This window comes from Ambystoma mexicanum, chromosome 6q (genome assembly GCF_040938575.1).
Source record: "Ambystoma mexicanum isolate Mex_15411 chromosome 6q, UKY_AmexF1_1, whole genome shotgun sequence".
Lineage (NCBI taxonomy): Eukaryota > Metazoa > Chordata > Amphibia > Caudata > Ambystomatidae > Ambystoma > Ambystoma mexicanum.
In genome coordinates, this window is record NC_090937.1 from 62,717,129 (window position 1) to 62,735,700 (window position 18,572).

General features: G+C 43.8%; 1 protein-coding gene across 1 annotated transcript in view; it reads right to left on the minus strand.

The window, feature by feature from the left end:
* FBXO10 (F-box protein 10) overlaps positions 1-18,572 on the minus strand; it is a 794,278-nt gene that overhangs the window by 276,421 nt on the left and 499,285 nt on the right. Inside the window, exon 6 of the mRNA XM_069630484.1 lies at positions 3,074-3,144. Within this exon, the coding sequence (XP_069486585.1) occupies positions 3,074-3,144 (71 nt within the window). The remainder of the gene's footprint in view (positions 1-3,073; positions 3,145-18,572) is intronic.

Below are 18,572 nucleotides of genomic sequence, written 5' to 3' on the forward strand. Positions count from 1 at the left end.
GCAGACCTACCTGGTAGCACCGGAGCCATTATTAACGGTGCCGGCACTACCGACCTCCCCATTCCTATTAAGCCCTATTGGGCTCAAATGGGAATGAGGAGTAATAAATACCGGCACCCAGCAATGGGCAGTTACCGGGTCTGGCGGGGACGGAATGCCCTGGTAATTGCCCATTGCCGGTAAAAAAATGACTCTGGCACGGCTACCGCCAAAGTCGTAATGAGGCCCCATCTCTTCTTGTATTGATCCGGGGTAAGGCCGATATGGTTACGGTATAGAGGCCGGGGAGGGGCAGTCACCATGAATGACATTTATCTGCCTCTTGACAAAGGCTAAGCGCAGGAGGAGTGATTCACTGTTTGTGATGTTTAGTGGTGGTGCTGTTACATTTAGCTGGTCCTTGTATGCAAGGCGAGATCTCCTCCTCCTTCACGATTGGCCTGTTTAAGTTTGAAGTTGTTGGGTAGGAAATCTTATGCTGTTAACTTGAAGTTTTGATTTAGCCAGGCTTTGGTGAGTAATAACATGTCTGTCCCTCCATTGCTTAACAGTTTGTATATTTCAGTTGTGTATTTTGACATTGATCTGGCATTGACTAGGTTGCAGTGTATCTTTTTGTTTTCTGCAGTTTATTTGTTCTTTGGTAGTGGCGTCCAGTGGCTTTATAGTGGAATCATAGTACGAAGCAGACAGTCCCAGTTGCTCAGTGTGGGTTGTACGTGATAGAGGGTTGTGTTGGGAGAAGACTGGAGAGCAGCAGAAGAAAGAGGGGCTGGACAGGAGGAGAGTGGAGAGGTGACAGCAGGAGGAAGCAGTAAGAGCTAAGAAGGTCAATGAGGAGGTGGTGACATCAGAGGAGGAGCGTGAGTAGAAGGTGGTAGGAAGGTGAAAGCAGACAGGAAGAGGTAGTAACCAAAGAGAAGGTGGAATTATCAAAAGGAGAACAAGAGAATGAGAAGATGAAATTAAGGAAGTAAGAGAGGAGATGATAACACAGGGGGAGGACAGCGGCAGGAGGAGAAGATAACACTGTTATACACTCTTGGCATCCTTTTTGATCCCAGTCAGAACCCTAGGACAGAGGGTATTGAAGAAGTTGGTGGTGACATCAGGGGACACGAGACTGGGATAGACTGGAGGTTGAGGATGACTTTAGGGGAGAGATGGAGCAACACAGAGGAGGCACTGATGAGGCAGGGGGATTGGTGCAGAAGAGTGGAGGAGCACCAGAGCGCCCGGTAGTGGAGAACACAAAGTAAGAAAGTAAGTAAGAACAGGCAAGCATGAGCCAGTGAAGGGGTGGAAGTGAAGGTATGAGCATGCTGTCATGAACTACAGAACACGTCCCTTTTGGACTTCCTGGTCCTTGTCACAACGGGACGTGCACTCCATAATACTCCCAACATGGTCGTCCAGCGTGAAACTCCTTTCTCGCTCCACGCGCTGGACGTAACGTATTCTATTAATAGACCACGCCTTCCGCGGCTCCGCGCGTCTCAATGCTATTGCAAAGTAGCGATCCGACTTGTGTCCCGTAGCTCGCGGTATTGTTTCCTTGTACCTGTCTATCTACCCGTTCCTTGCCCCTTCCTTTCCTCCTATTTCCTGTACTCGTGTGTTAGTTGCACCTTTCCTAGTTCTTCGGATTCCTGGATCCGCGTCCCGGAAACTGAACGCACCCTGGAGTGGGAAGAGACTCGGGCAGCCTTGTCCAAAACCAGGTCCGTCCGCAAGAAGGCAGCGACCAAGGACTCCAGCAAAGAACGGACCCAGGTGAGAAGGGGGGGGGACTCCTTGACACATGTGGCAATGCATTGTGGAGGTACAGGTAGAGGTGGGGAGCGGCAGGGTGAAGGAGATAGAGAGAACCATTAAGGCATGAGACTGTTGCAAATCTCTTTTCTGTGGTAGAGATGATCAAGGTGATGGGAAAGAGAGCCAGGCCTTGGAGTAGAGGGAAGTGCCCAGAGTATTACAGCCAAGCCTACTACAAAGATGTGTTTGGTAGGCCACGCCCAACCGTGGAGGTTAATCTGGGGATTGCACTAAGTACCATGTACTCCAGAGTCAGCTTGTTCACAAGCCCTGCGTGTGGGTGCACTCCAGCTGCAGACCAAGACAGGGGATGTGAAGCAGACACACCATAACCACCAACAACCTGAGAAAACAAAGAAGCAAAGGGCACACTCTAAAACAGCGAAACAGAGGGACTGGGAATCCTTGAGCTATCACAGGACAGGGCCTTGGAGAGTAATCTGCTACTGGACACAAAGACTGAAAGTCGAAATATCAAGGTGAAACCATCTTGTTGTTACATAGAATTTTCCAAGTGGTACCACTGGCTTAAGACGCGGAGAGAGCCAATTGAACCGCCAACCAATCTCCAAGATTGTGTGGGACTGAGAAACACCAAGTTAGACCATGTAGGAAATTGGCATTTAAACTTCAAAGCCCCACGAAAAGAGTTATAGTCACAAAGAAGATAATCTATTAGTACATTGTTTGCAACCCCTATCTGAAGACACCGTTGTGGACCACTTTACTAGATTATCATTGCCATTGTGGTGAGATTTTTTTAAATGGTCCTTGTTATTTTAAGATTTTTGAACATTGTAAATAAACTCATCCCTTGCCCTAATAAAGTCTGGAATGTAAATATATTAGTCTGGCATAGATCTTTCTTAGTTTTGTGATAGATTGCAAATTGAGATCTCATCAGCATCTAATCTCAATGCACTAAATAACAAGCATCAGACCTAATGATAATTATAATCATTGGCTTCAGAAAAAAAAGAAGATTGGCGTTTTTAAATATAACAGATGATTCCCTTGTTAGGGGAAAGGTGCACTTGGCAGGTTTCCTTTTCACCAAATGTATTATTCTTTAATACATATTAAATCAGTTCTATTCATAGACAATATTGGAAAATCAAAGGGACGTTCAAGTCGATATTACTTCAGAATAGAATAACTTCTCTCTCAACTAAATGTTCACAAGTAAGCAAATCGCTTTAGAACCCTCTATTTGAATCTAGTACAACAATACAAACAATCCAAGCAAAGGACATTGTACCTGTTATGTGGCCTCTTCCATTTTCATTTACAGCGATTCCTGCTGCAAGACCTTGAAATATGTGGTTCCCGCTGAAAGGAACAAGCAAAAACATCCACTGTTACATTCTCAGACGCTTACTAAAAAATATAAAGAAGCAAAAAAGTACAATTCAGATTGCTTCATAAGAAATGGCTGCCAGAATGAAAAAGATGCAGGGATAAAGTGGGTGTTTCTCTTTTTTAACCTCGAACAAAGAGTTTGCAACCACGTACAACCATCAATGAAAATCGGCAATATCAAACATTGTGTGTCAAGAGATAATTACACATATTAACAATGCATAATGCATGTATTAAGGAAGGCAGATGATTGATGTAATTGAACAGTGATTTTTATCAGTTAAAAAACCCTAGAAAATAGGACATTGGAAATTGTATAGATAGATCATGTTGTTATTGGCAACTGCAGAGATGTCAGACAATTGTAATATCTCTTAATGCTAATCTAAGGACATATAACTATACACCAATAAGAATGCAGTCACTATTTTCTATTGTTGACTTGATTCCAAACATCTTGACTTCAACAGACGACATTGCATATTTCAAGTTAGCACGAAGTGCTAATAGTCTTATACATTTCAGGTGAGGTCAGTTTCGTTTGGGATAATGCCTAGCTGGAATTTATTAACTTGGGACAGGATTTATTCAGCGATAATAAACCCTGATTCAGTTTAAAAGGCTTCATTACTACATTTCAGCATTCGAGAATGTCAGGGCCCATTACTTTGGTGCAATGTTATTTCTAGTCAAGCATAAAAGCAAAGGATTATAAACAAAAACAGAACATTTTTTGAAATTACTATGTTCTGATGCAATTATAGTTAGATTTGAAGTAGACTGAGCGGAAATTCAGACCTCATTCCTAAAATGTTCTGCATTTAATATGCATGTTTTGCTAGTGAAATCAATACACTGAATATTTCCATGTGTTTATTGAGTTTCATAAAGTATAGATCGTCCCAACAGGTGTTCATGCTGTGAGGCGCTTTGTTAAGCTAATACAGTCTCTGAAATGAAATCCAAACATTTTTCAAAAAGATTATACTTGTGTGAGTATGTGTGTGTGACTTTACATATAAAACATTCTTCTTAGGGTCTTAAGTTTCCTGTACTGGGAGTCCTAATGTGCAAGACAAATCAAACAAATGGGAGGGCGTTTTGATGGCAATTTACGTTGACATTCATGTGACAGCTGTAAGGGAATAAGTGGAGCAAAAATAAAATGTTACCCTGACACGGGCTTTAGGCAGTGGCAGCTGGTGAAACTTTTAATCGGTGGGGCGTAAATGTTTTGCACAAATACGCGGGAGCAACTGAGATTTATTTTTCTACAATGATGGGCTAAAATGGTGAATTGTGCAGCACACTTTCTATGAGAAATTGAGGGTGAACCTTTGTAATCAATTTCACAGGGCAACTCTTGAAAATAATCTAATAGATGAAAGTCAGAGGAGCATTTTCCAATGCATTTTTATGATGGCTGCAACCATAAATTTCGATGCTAGCTTTACTAATATATCCTAGTATTCTATTCATATCTAAGAACATACTTCTGTTTCCTTCGCACAAAATGACTATAATGATACCATGCGAAAATATGTATATGCTAGCTCTGGCAATATAGTCCAGTCTCCCATGTAAGAAAATACTTCTGTTGGATTTGCCCATAAAAATGCATCCAGACTAGTTGCACCACTGTAGGCCAGTCTAGCCACATTGCATCACATAAGGTTTGTCCTCCCCCCGATTCCCAGTACAGTAAGAAATGCCATGACAAAACCAGTCTGGACATATGTTGTTACTTACTATGAACACATGTCCAGACTGGTTGCACATTGCACCAATGTGAAGACACCCGTCCTCTCACATCGGATCAGTCACAATGTCTTTGCCAATTATTCCAGTGGTATTGTTAATACTACTTGAACAACGGCAAAGACAACTTTGTGACTTTGCCTATTATGACAGTAATAATAATAGGAGGAGGTTATCAATCCCGATATTAATATTACTGGAATAATGAACAAAGACAATGTGAATGTTCTGTAATGCCCCTCCACAGTCTCTCACTCAGTGATACCTGATGAGTGAAGAGAATCTGCTCACTCATCACACATACACACCATGACACTCACACACAAACATTCTCTAACACGCTGTCTCTTTCCCTTGAAGAGGAAGACATGAATGTGGCCCTTGTTGCACCAGTCCCGCCCTCATCTCGACATCAAAGAAATCAAAGGTGTACATCGTTGCTGGCCCCTCCTCCCCATCGCTGATGTACCGCAGATGTGAGAAACACTATTCACCCCATCCTGATGACGTCATTGAAGAGATACGTTTGCAGTCAATGAAGCAAGTAGATTGACTGTGACCATGCAAAGAGCTGATGATGTCACGACTCAGACTACAACATAGATGCGTTAGACATGAAGCACATGTGCATTCCTGCACGAAGCTACACAGACACTTAGATTAAATTGCTCTTGGACACTAAGAACATGCTTATGACCCACTTTGATAAGAGGAGGTATACACCTTTGCTATGCAGTAACCGCAAGTCGCACAAGAATGCATATAAACTGCTTGCTGACACTGAATGCAACAAACATGAGTGGCCATGTAAATCATTATGGAAGCCACATCTGCATTGAAATGAACGGAATGCACTGAGAAGACTTGAGAACACAGAGAGAGAGAGAGAGAGGCCTGGGGTACTGATTTCACAGAGAAGCCCAGACCAGGCTGTCAGTGCAGCCATTGTGCGTATTCTTGCCAAGGACACAGAAGGAGGGGAAGCTTCACATTAGCAGAAGAGATAGGACACCTGCATGTCTAAAAGCTGAAAATCCTCATAAATGTGTACAGGAAAAATAAGCGTGTAGTCCCTGCGTGATCTGAACCTGGAAGACAAAGCCTATTCAGTCGAGCCAGAGAGAGGCCGTTGTTCCCATCCAACTGAAGACAGATGATACAAAAGTAAAACCAAGTTGAAAGCTTAATATTCGGTCTCAAGGACTAGAGGATGGGAGATGGTAACCTTGTTGGCTACAGTCAACACCTTTCGGCTGTTCCCACCACCTTGGCTAGTTGCTCATCGGCTGGTAACTTTCCAAAGTGCCAAGGCTGAGAAGGACCTCTCTGACCAAGCCCTATCCACTGTCCATGATAGTTCATACTTAGTAGCAAGGCCCAATGGTAGTGCGCTAACCTGACATGCCTGTAGTTTCAACATTTAGGTCGTCGTCACAGGAGGAGTCACCAGGCCCTTTTTAGCCAATAAAAGTATGATCCTCATATATCTTCTATATATACCATTCTAACTTAGGTTTTTGCAATGTATCATTTATTTTGTGACTTCACTTCACATTAAAACTCCATGACAAGCCTGTAACCAGTGAGACAGTATTGGAAATCATGTGATGTCCATTTCTTGATCACTGCTTCGAAAATGTTCAATACACTGAGTTTTGCCAAATTTTTTGACTCTTTCATTTTTGAGTGCAGGGGATTTCCGCTGGACCAGTTCCTCTTGCTTGTATTTGGGAAAACGAACAGACCCTGCCTTACTTCAGGTGGTAGCAGAGGACAGTCGCAGAGAACCCCGGCGAATACCATTTTTTCCTGCTGCATGCCAGAAGAGTTTCATCTCGAGGACTGGGCCTTTGACCACATGTGCAAACTGAGACAATCGTCAGGAGCCCCCTTGGTAAAAATCCTGCTTGCTCCCCATGGGATGCTGAGCAGACCAGAAGGCAGAGTGGCAGATTGTGGGAGTGACGGAGTCCAAGGGCTTCAGTGGATCCACAGAGTGTAAATCCAACAATCTGACAAATATTGGGGCAGGGTATTGACGTGTTGGCATTTGTTTTTTGTTTATTTATGAGAGAATCCCTGTTTCCAGGTGTAGTAAAGCAATGTCCATGCTTGAGATAGGTTGCTTATATGTAAGTTTACTTCCAGTTCTTAAGTTACATGTTTCAGGACAAGACATCAAGTATAAGGCAATAGATCACCGGCACCCATCACCCACGGAGGGAGGGACCAACTGACCCGTTACAGAACACTTACCACATCATTCTCACACTCATACATCAACATACCAATTGATCCTTGCATGACATCACTGAGCACATGACCAGACTAGGCAGACTCAATTACAAACACACTCAGGCACGATATAACACATCTCCCTCCTTACCGAAACATATACACAAACAATAAGCACTTTACATACAGGCAAGTCACATCACCATCCACCATACACCATACAACTTCACGAGTACTCCCACAGCTATGCAATTCCAAACTTCACCTACACATTCAGGTCACTCTCAATACTAACACAAATCACCTTCAGTCTATCCCTGCCACGGATAGACTCTCACTCTAGACACAGCCAGCCCGTACACAAGGATAAAACTACCCTACAAACCAAATGCCCACCAAAATAACATATATCCTTCTGCCCGCCCCCGCCACAGGCGAGCCTCCAGGCTGCCACCCTGGAGCACATCTTGTCATCCCGGCGCAATACTAGACATCCAAGAAGACAACAAAATCACCATACCTAGTAGGAAAACTCATAAAACCGCTAACTAGTGTTGAAATATCGCCAACTATGCCTGCATCACGAACATACACAGATCATCAATGGACTAGGCCATGGAGCCCACTCAACCACACCAAGGTATACAGATCCTGCAACACTTGAAGATGCTGGCCAGCCATCTCCAAGACCACCAACAAAACATGGAGTTAGCCTAAACACTCATCTCAATGGCAGTACTACAAGTCCCATGATCCTGACCTCAGAGTACCGTGGCCAGGATTGACATATAACACACAAAGAAAACAACTCATCAGACAACTCTTAATCTTGGACATCCTATTTCCCTTTAGCCAATATGGTTGCCGAAGGTCGTCCCCAACCAGCACAACAACTTTTTCGAAGAGAACCACTACCACAACTTCATCAAACAAAACCATCTGTCCATTACAGATAAGAGTCGACTTCTTCTAACCGTGCACTACTACAGCTCCTAAAATCACCAGACCAGAACTCCCACTCACCTTAGTGCACTTCTCCACTTACCACTCACTCCTGCAACTGGAAGGGCGCTACCCCCAGGATTTACCACACACGTCCCCATAACCAAAAGAGGAGCTAACTCACCGTGCTTAATTCATACAAAGGCGCTACCTCCGTATACAAAATACCAAAATCCAAAATTACTATGAGTGCCACCACCCAGCAACACTTAATCATATTCACGTAAGTGTCCATTTCCAAGCACTTGACACCCAATGAGGCGCTACCTCAATACAGTCAATTTAAACAAAAGCGCTACCTCCATCTCAATACACATAGACAGTAATAAAAAATACTACTTCCTAACCTCCCCATCAGTTTCTTGCAAGCAAATTCATTCGAACATGAACTCTGCACACATCACTCAAATCAAGATACTCATTATGTCACATCCATCAGGTTTCAGATTCACTGCCAACCTTAGGTACAGTGGGTGTACAACAAATGACATTTCTTTAGACTTTACAGATGTAAAAAGAAACATTTCCTGTATAGTTCTTTTCCTTGTCCATGGCTTGCATTAATCCTAAATCCCTAAAAGTCCAAAAGTCTTAAAACTAAACTTTCAACCTAAAAATCCTCAATAGGTAATACTAGCTCATTCACACACACTACTGAACTCCTCCCCATATCACAATGCATTTAATTATGCACTTTTCGCTATAATGTCTAAGAAGTCCATTGACCTGCAAATGCTTAAGAATGTTAATTTCCTAACACATTGCATTGCATCTTTACTCGCATATACGAAGTCCATTAACCTGCAAATGCCTAAAAATGTTAATTTCCTAACACATTGTATTGCATCCTTACTAGCATATAGCCACAAAACTTAAAATGTCTCGAACGCAGTATACACTTTGTCATTGGGGAGGGAGGGACCGACTGACCAGTTACAGAACACTCACCACATCATTCTCACACTCATACATCAAAATTCCAATTGATGCTTGCATGACATCACTGAGCACATGACCAGACTAGGCAGACTCAATTACAAACACACTCAGGCACGATATAACACCAAGTGTTAGCTAGATTACGGATGATGAGATGAAACCCTATGTCTAGGCGCTAGCTTAGGTTGCAGAAGGTGGTACCTTATTGAACTTAACAGAAAATACAAAAACAATAAAAAAAACAGATTAAAGGATATCCTATGCTATGGTGAAGGACCACGCCCATGAGTGGGCACTTTTAAGAGATGATTCCCTGTGAATAAAAAGCAGGATGACAGCCGTGGGGTATTTGTGTTGTGGTGCTTTTGTGTATTGTGGGGGTTGAGAAGTGTACTTATTTGAATTGCTTTACATGCCTAATGATTGGTGATTTCACAAGAAGGTTGCAAATAGGACTTAGCACATTGGTGGAAGGCTGAACCGTAGCCCACTACGCCCCAGCATGCAATTGGTGGTGAAGAAAGATGGAAAGGGCGTTCCTTTTATAGCAGAGTGAAGTGGTGTGGAGCTTTAAAAAACAAGAAGATTGCTGTACAATTTTGGTTGTGCTCAAAGAGCACCTGGAGAGTTGTGGCTTGGCCTTCAGAGGTAGAGATGAGAGCATGGGCGTTAATGTTGATGAGCCGGAGAGGCTCATAGAACAGAGTGGAGGTTGTTTTTAAGAAGTTAGTTAATTGTTGACAATTGTAAAATTGAAATTGGCATTGGCATTTTTTGAAGTGTACAAAGAATCCCAATTTGAGGTCAAGTAAGTATCAACAGTCAGAGAGTGATATGTCATCATGGGGGATACTCCCCTTAAGCACTTGTGCAAATCCCTTCCCCAATGTCATGACAAAATATGCAGGAATAGCGCGAAATGGACTTGTGATACAGAGGGCAAAATGGCGAGGCCATGGTCCTGGAAAGGCAGTTTTTTTTTTTAAATCTGTGCTGCAACACATGACCACATATTTGCATACTGCATATAAAGGAAAGAAATTAAAACAGCAGATAGCAATACAGGAGTTATGGAAGATGTTTGAGGACAAGGAAGAGGACCCACCCAAGAAGGAATTGGTGCTCAGCCAGCATGATGCAGGGGGTGAAGCCCCCATGGCTCCTCTGCCTCTTCCTCATCCTCAAACAGCTGACCCACTGACAGGAGGCCAGGGAGTTCACCCCTTGAAAGAGTTAAAAGCAGTGGAGGGTACACTTACCATGTGCACCTCTTTCATATAGTAGCAAAGACGCGCTTAGTGGTGATAAGCCGGCGAATAGGAAAACAGGGACTATGATTGATGAGCGCAAGGAGTGGAGTGACCTACAAGCGAAGTTGATGGGGGTGACGAAGCAACTCACGGACGTAAAGGGAACGATGAGATGACAGTTCCACTTACAAGGGTGGGGGGGGCAGATATTGCTTAAACTAGACGGAACTAATGTAACAGAGCCCAGAGAAGGAACCTAAGAAACGAAGACAAAGGGAGAAGGAGGAAGAAGACAGAGAATCGGTAGAGCTAATGGAGGAAAGGGAGGAGAGGAAGGAACAAGAACAGTTGAAGAAGTAATTAGACAAAGTAGAAGAGAAGGAGAAGAGAGGGAAGAGAGATGAAGGCAATGAGAAAGGTTGAAGAAGAAAAGCAGAGGCATGTGCAAATGCGAAGGGTTAAGAGTAAACTGGAGGTTGAGACAACCGGTAAAGAACGTCATTGCAGAGAGGAGGAAGAGAGGCACAAAAGGCAGTAGAGAGAAGTAGCGAGAGACGCCTTAAGGAAGTGGAAGATATAATGACAATTCCTAGACTTCAAGATGACGCTGAGGAGGCAGGAATATGGAGGAGCATTGGTACACTATACAGAAGCAGAAGGGATAGCGCTGCTGTCCCTAAGGCAAGCAGGAGCATAGCCCTCACCAAGGGAGAGGGGAGGTGACTCGCTGGACAGAGCATTGAGGAGACAGCAGGGGAAAAACATGTTGAGGCAATTTAACATTGAGGACAAAGGAGATGAAGACAGTGATGACAGTTTAGGGACAATGGGCCGCATGGCAGGCCGTGAGAGTGCAGTACCCAGACACACCTGCCATAGGCTCAATTATGGCACACAAAATGCGTGGTGATGAATTCCCACTGCAATATATTCAGGTGAAACAAGAACGTTGGTGTCTCGAAACGTGTGAACCGTGAGACAAAACAGTGAGTTTATTTGACCGCATATTAAGCCAGGGATTGCCACAGCATGTGCAGAAGCAATTGAGAAATGTAGTGGGGATGGAGGCAAAGCCGTGGTCAGAAATTATGTTGACTATAGTACATTATTGTCGCCTGATGCAGGAGAACGCGAGAAAGAAATGCAAACAAAGAAAATAGGAAGAATGGGAATAAGTTCAGAAAAATTGTCACAGTATACAGTGGAAAGGGCCATGTTGAGGAGCGGAGAGGGAGTGGTTACCCAGAACACACTATCAGCTGCAAATGGCAGAGGGATGTTTCCCAGGAAGGGGGGGGGACTAAATATTGACCAGGTGGAAGAGGAGCAGGGTACCCAGCGCAGAAGGGCGGAGACGGGCTTAACAGGGGACAGGCCAGACCCAGAGGACTTCCACCACAATATTGGACATGCAGAAAGATTAGCGACATATCCTGAATGTGTAAAAGCAGAGGGGGAATGCAACAGAATGGGGGGGACAACATACGTGCCCACATACAATACTGTGCAACCCAACTATTATGCCCAAGATCACATGCAGATGCAGACACCGCAAATGGCGCCAGCTCAACACGAATAGACTCGGTCACAACAGCCCATGACGTATGCACTGCAGGCACTGGTGTACACACAGCCACCGCAAACAGCATAACAAGCACCGGCGCAGTAGAACGCTGTAGCCACAAGACACACGGATACCACAATGCAGACTCCTGTGCCGAGACTAAGGGGTGCAACCGTAGAGGGAGAGAATCCCTTCATGGGGTCAGGCACTTAACAGCTGCTTGCAACTTACATCCTAGCAATTCCCTTCCCTTTGCGGCACTCCAAGCACTTAGCCCACCCTCCCTCAGCCCATCTTATCTCTCTGCACTTGCACATTCTGAATGCTCACAATGCCTAGTAGAACCATCTCTCTCTTTCTTCTTTGTTATTAGAATTGCCTTTCAATCCCATGTCCCCTCCGCGCTGCCGTGTGGGCGCTTTGAAACAATGTACTTGATATATAAGCGCCTTACAAATGCACAATAAATAAAATAAATGACTTTATACCCACAATAGGACAGCCCACAGACTGACTTGATTTGTTCAATCCCATCTGTTACACCAACCTGATTAAGGAACCACGTGTAAGGGTAACCATAGATGACAACATGTTTTCATTGGGGTGACTTGATCCTGTATTAGGGAGGGAGATAACCCATGTCAGGTGTTGCCATGAATACTCAAGGTTTCTCTGGGGCTACAGATTTAGTTTTATTTACTGATGAATTGCCAATTTCCATTGGAGAGCATCACCTTACTATGACACTGTTATATTCCTGTCAGGTGCCAGTTTAGATAATGGGAAGGAACATGAGTAAACTTAAACATGACCATTTAATTTATGGAGTAAGGGATAGTGTGTTCTACCACCGGAATTCACTATATGAATGCAAAAGAATATATTCATGTATGTTGCGGTCAGACTCTAAAGAGGGGGGTGCCCCTAAATCCCGAGGTATTCCAGTATGGGGTAGAAGTGCTGCTAGCATGGCTTCCAGGGATACAGGGCAAACGCTCAGCTTGACCAACAAGGTTTTGTTCAGACCAGAAATTCCCTTAGATGAGGACAGGTGTTTCCATTAGAATCGGAAACAGTTATAGTAAGGGACGAGAGAATAGTATTAGAAGGGACATACGATACAGGGCAAGCATGGAGAGCCATAATTACAGTAGGAGTAGGGCACAGACTGACTGACTTGACAAAGAAATGTTTCAGGACCACTATTCAGATATTGAGACAGTGTTCTTTATGAGCTTCACTTACTGGATGAGAATTCATTACAGGGAAGTCCCACAGAGGATGGCCCTGATGAAAAAGGCACCACCGCCATTTCTTGAGGAAGACGTAGCACAAATATCAAGCATGTTATGTACCAACAGCCCATATGACGTTGGCCTGTTGAAGGGAGTAGGAGCTGTCAAAATTAAGCTCAAGACAGGGGCGATCCTGCCGAGGGCAAAGCAATACCCTCTATCTAGGGAAGCAGATAAAAGCATTTTTTAGATGATCTCCACGCTAGTGCAGCAGGGAATTTTAGTACCCTCAGAAACTCAATGTAACGTGGCTACGTATCCGGCGAAGACGACGACAGGGGGACCGTGGCATTTTATTTAGGATTTGCGCCCTTTGAACAATATTGTTGATGCAGAGTTTCCTTTAGTTCCCAACTCAGTGACAATATTATGCAATGTTCCATCAGAAGCCACTAATTTCACTGTGATAGACTTGAAGAACGCTTTCTTCTCTATTCCCGTTTACAAAGAATCACATGACTTGACTTTGTTTCTATATAGAAATAAAAAGTGGAACCATACGAGATTGCCTCGGGATTACTGCAAATCCCTTTCTACATTCAACAGGGTCCTATAAATTGACCTAGAGAATGTACATTTAGACGGCACAGTGATTCAATACGTGGACATCTTGATATGCAGCAGGTTAGAAGATTGGTGTTGACAAGACTCAGTGCAGCTGTTAACAGTTTTGGCAGAAAAAGGTTACAAGGTGGACAGGGCAAAATGACAGTACTACCAGAGGGAGGTCTTATAAATTGGACAGTTAATATCTCAAGAGGGTAGAAAGGTTACTCCTGAAAGAGCAGAGGTGATTTTCAGAATGCCACTGTGTAAAATGGTGAGGGAGATGCAGCAATTTTTAGGTCTGTGCAATTATTGCACAGCCTGGGTATTCGACTACAGCACATACACTAGATCTCTTTTAAAGTGGCTCAAGGTGGCTCAGAGGGGGGATGGAAAACATACGTGGACAGGTGAGATGACAGAAGCATTTGGTGAACTAAAACGGGCAATGTGCACGGCCCCAGTCCTGGGAATCCATGACCACAATGCACAATTATATTTGTTTTCGCACACAGATGGAGTAGTGATGACGGCAGTGCTCACACAGAAGATTACCTGAGGGCAGAAACCGATAGCTTACTACAGTGGGTATTTAGATCCAGTGATGAGAGGCCATTATCCTTGTGAACAAGCATTGGCTGCTGCTGGCTTTGCAGTAGAGAATTCATCAAGTGTCACATTGGGCTACAGTACCTCTCTGTACATGAAGCATGTCCTTTTTACCATTCCCGAGAAGCCAAAGAGCACATTTCCCACACAGAGAGCATCCGGATAAGAGGTGATTATCTCAAATCCAGCAGTAAAGGTAGTGAGGTGTAAAGTTGTAAACCCAGTGACATTCATAGCAGAACCAGTAGACGAGGGAAACTATGTACATGACTGTACCACGTACACAATATTCCAACATTCCAAGAGACAGAGAAAATGCCCTTGTGGGTGGGGACGTATTTTTTGATGACGGGTCCTCAACAATTGACCAAACAGGAGAACGACATACTGGGATGGCAGTTGTAAAATTAAGCAGAGCGGGACATTTGAAGTAGTGGCAAACACGAGAGTACCCTCACATTTTTCAGCGCAAGCAACAGAACTAGTTGCAATCATAATGGCTTTAGAAGCACATGCAGATGAGGAGATCACGGTGTAATCCGAGTCTGCCTACATGACATCAACAGTACATGCAGGACTATCACGTTGGAAGAGGCAGGGCTTTCGACGTGCTGACGGCACCCAACTGCAGCACGTGTCCCTGTTGGACAGGCTCATAGATGTGCTGCAACTCCCATCAGCAATTGCGGTAGTGACGTGCCAAGCCCACATGAGGAGGGGGCGTGGTTTCCTCTGGCATTGAAGTAGCAGATGCAGAAGCAAAGCAAGCAGCTTACTTTTTAGAAATAAATTAGTTTGATACTCCACTGAATGGACGCACGCGAGCGCTTAGCATGATATTGCAAGAAGGTCATTGGTCAAAACAAAAAATAATAGAAATACAGTGACGAGCACCAGCAGAAGAGAATGAGGTGTTCCCACAGTGGGGGGTGTGCAAGGTCCTGCGGTCTGACAGTGGACTTCACTTAGTAAATGAGGCATTTGTGCAGATCACAGCCCTGCTGGGGATTAACCATACGTTTTCCTGTGCTTATCACCCACAGGCAAATGGGGTTTGTGAACACCTCCATGGCTTGCTCAAAGAAAATTGCAAAAGTGAAAATGACATTGAAAAGGGGGTGGCTTCATTGCTTAACCATGCTAACCATAGCATTGTTCGCATTGACCAATCAGCCTGCATCTGACCACCATTTAACCTCCCTGAGGTGTGACAGGATGGCGCATGTACTTCCCACTTGCTCCTCCCACTAGAGTACTGACGGACACCCATAATGCTGCTACTGTTCTTGGTATGAAATGTACGAGTATCTCTCTTCGATGATGGCTAGTGTTTCTTTTATCTTTCAACAGCAGAAATCACGCTGGGGAGGTCTAAGAAGGATGAAGATGACACACCATTAGAACCACAAACTGCTCATAGCCCCTCTTCTTTATCCAGGGGACAGAGTTCTGTTGAGGAGTTTTAATAGAACGTAGCACAATAGATGTTAAATTGGTAGGGAAGAAAGCTTGCAATTATCTGGGAGACATCAAGCCCAGCCGAGGTGAGAACCCCCTGGCCAAACACATAGACGGTGTACCGCAAGAAGGAGGAATAGTGACAGATTCAGACACGTTCAAGGGCCAGAGCTAGGCAGGAGCACACAGAAAGCTAGATCAGGCACACTGTCTTTTCTTACGCTGGGTAATACTCGCACATATGTGAACAGATTTTAGATGAGTAATTTTACACTTGCACGATAAAAGAAAAGCACTTCTTGGCATTTGCCTGTGATTTTACCAATGTACAGAAAAGGCGGAAGAGATTTTCTGGGCAATTATTGCTGATTTCCCTCCTGAACAGCGCTGGACATTTATTTGGGAAAATTATATTAAAATACATTCAGGAATGGGTGGATAGGGAAGGCATAATTAGTGATTTACCAGCGGCTTCAGGGAAAACCGGGGTACAATAGACCAGTGCTTTATGTTTATGTTAATTCAAAAATCTACAGTTCAAAAATGTTACTTATATGTGGTGTTTTTAGATTTAAGGACTGCGTTTGACTAAGTTTCAAGAGAGATTCTTTGGCAGATACTTTCAACCCATAAAGCAGCAACCAATTTCACCACAATAATATGTCAATTATACTCAAAAACAAAGCCAGTGTACACTGCAGGCTGCCAGGGGAGCAGACACGATCCTTTGATGTCAATATGGGTGTTAGACAAGGTTGCGTCTTGGCCCCTCTCTTTATGTTCAAAAGATTTTACACAGACAACGTGGTCTTGATATCTACAACACCACAAGGTTTGAGAAAGTCTTTCTATTTTTTTTTTGTATTTTTTGTATTTTATTTTTTTACACAAATGCAATGATTTGCAATTAAACTTGACCGTTGGCAAATCCAAGGCAATGGTATTTAAACCACAACTATCGAAACTCAAGCTTGTGCAGTAAGAAGTGAAGTGTCTCTCAATCGAGCAGGATGACCGTTTCAATTGTTCTGGCTGAGATTTCATCAGTCTGGTGGCTGGGTAGAGCAGATACATACATCTGCCATTACTCTGGAGTATGTGGAGTGATATTGCCTTTTTACATAAAATATGGTATTGGTGCTGTCTCCCCAGCACTGAATTTAGATTTTAAACAAGGCCTGCCTGTCGCATTGTATGGTTCAGAACTGTGGGGCTACGGTGGTGTTACCAAGCTGAGCACTTCTGAACATACATTTTTTTTAAACTGTTGTTGCTCCCTGCCAGTGCCCCCATGGCCCTGGATCATCGGGAGCATGATAGCATCTCGGTTGCCTCAGATTATTGCCAAACCGGCCCTTATTTGGGCCAGACTGTGGAAACAGCATGGCCTTGAAAGGTACTGGTATGCTCTGCTTCACCTCATGGCTCTCGAGGGTGACAAGAGTTTGAAAAGCATGGCACATGTCAAGACTACCCTTCAAGCCTTGGCTGCGACTAATTTGTGGGAAACCCCCTGAATATCGACCCCCTTAGTGATTATGAGTTTGAAAAACATTGTACAGCTGAGAGCTACTAAATCACTTATAGCTGCCGCTGTTGCCCTGAAGTAGGGGCATGAATACCACAAATCTAGGATGCAACCAGGATTTAAAACTTATCTGGACGTAATTTTTCCTCCACTTGAAAAATCCTTATATTAGCGATTTACACTAGGTATAATTCTTGTGGCCTCCTTTAACCAAAATTGGAGGGAATCAACACAAGTCTGTGTCCATTGTATGGGGCTGGTAATGAGAGAATTTTACATTTTTTATTGATTTCCAACAAGACTATGCGCCGGAGAAGAATGTACCTCAAACCCATTCTGAGGGAGTCAGAGATTCATCATTCTGTTATAGCTGTGAGATTTCTGAGTCAGTGTCTAAACCCCTATGTAGATTTCACTACTGCCCTTTACATCTATAGGGCATGGTTGCTAAGAGTAAAGATTCCGAAACAGATAAGTCCCAACTCTGAAGACTGTTGATGTTTAGACTAGGCTGCGAGTTTCTCTCCTTGCTTTTTATCTTCATGTGCTTCTACTTTCATCTTGGTCATTATGGGCTTTAGCATAGATATCTTGTACAAAAGTGCTACTGAATTGTTTAGCAACCCAGCGCTTTTGAGCACCTGCACTTTAGAATGAATCATTTTGGCATAGACATCTTGTACAAAAGGGCTGGTGAAATGTTTTGTTACACAGCACTTTCGAGTTTCAGCACTATGGAATTATATGATGGTCTCCATCTTACTGACATCTTTGTCTTGGCATGGGAGGTACTCTTGGCATCCTTCCTCTTCTCTAGGTTCATCATTAATGTCTACCTAAATGGCACTGTAATGGTCCAGGGCTCTCAGCCCAACCTCCTCCTTCACGATAGGCGTCTTCCGTCTCTCATCAAATTCATCCCCTCTCCTTCCTCGTCTCCTTCTGCCACCTCTTTGCCACCTACGATGGGTGTAGCACACGCCTGTACCACTCGTCAGAAAACCTTCAAAAGTGACATCCTACTCCATTCAGCTACCCTTACCTCTCGCTATACCGTCAAACACTCGTCTGACATCCTCGCTTTCACAGAGATGTGGTTCACAGACAGCTCTGTCACGAGTTTTGGCACTCTCCTCCCAGAGGGCTACAATTCCTCTCTAAGCCCAGGCCTAGTTGCTCTGATTTTCCCTGAGTGTATCCCTGCTACCATCATA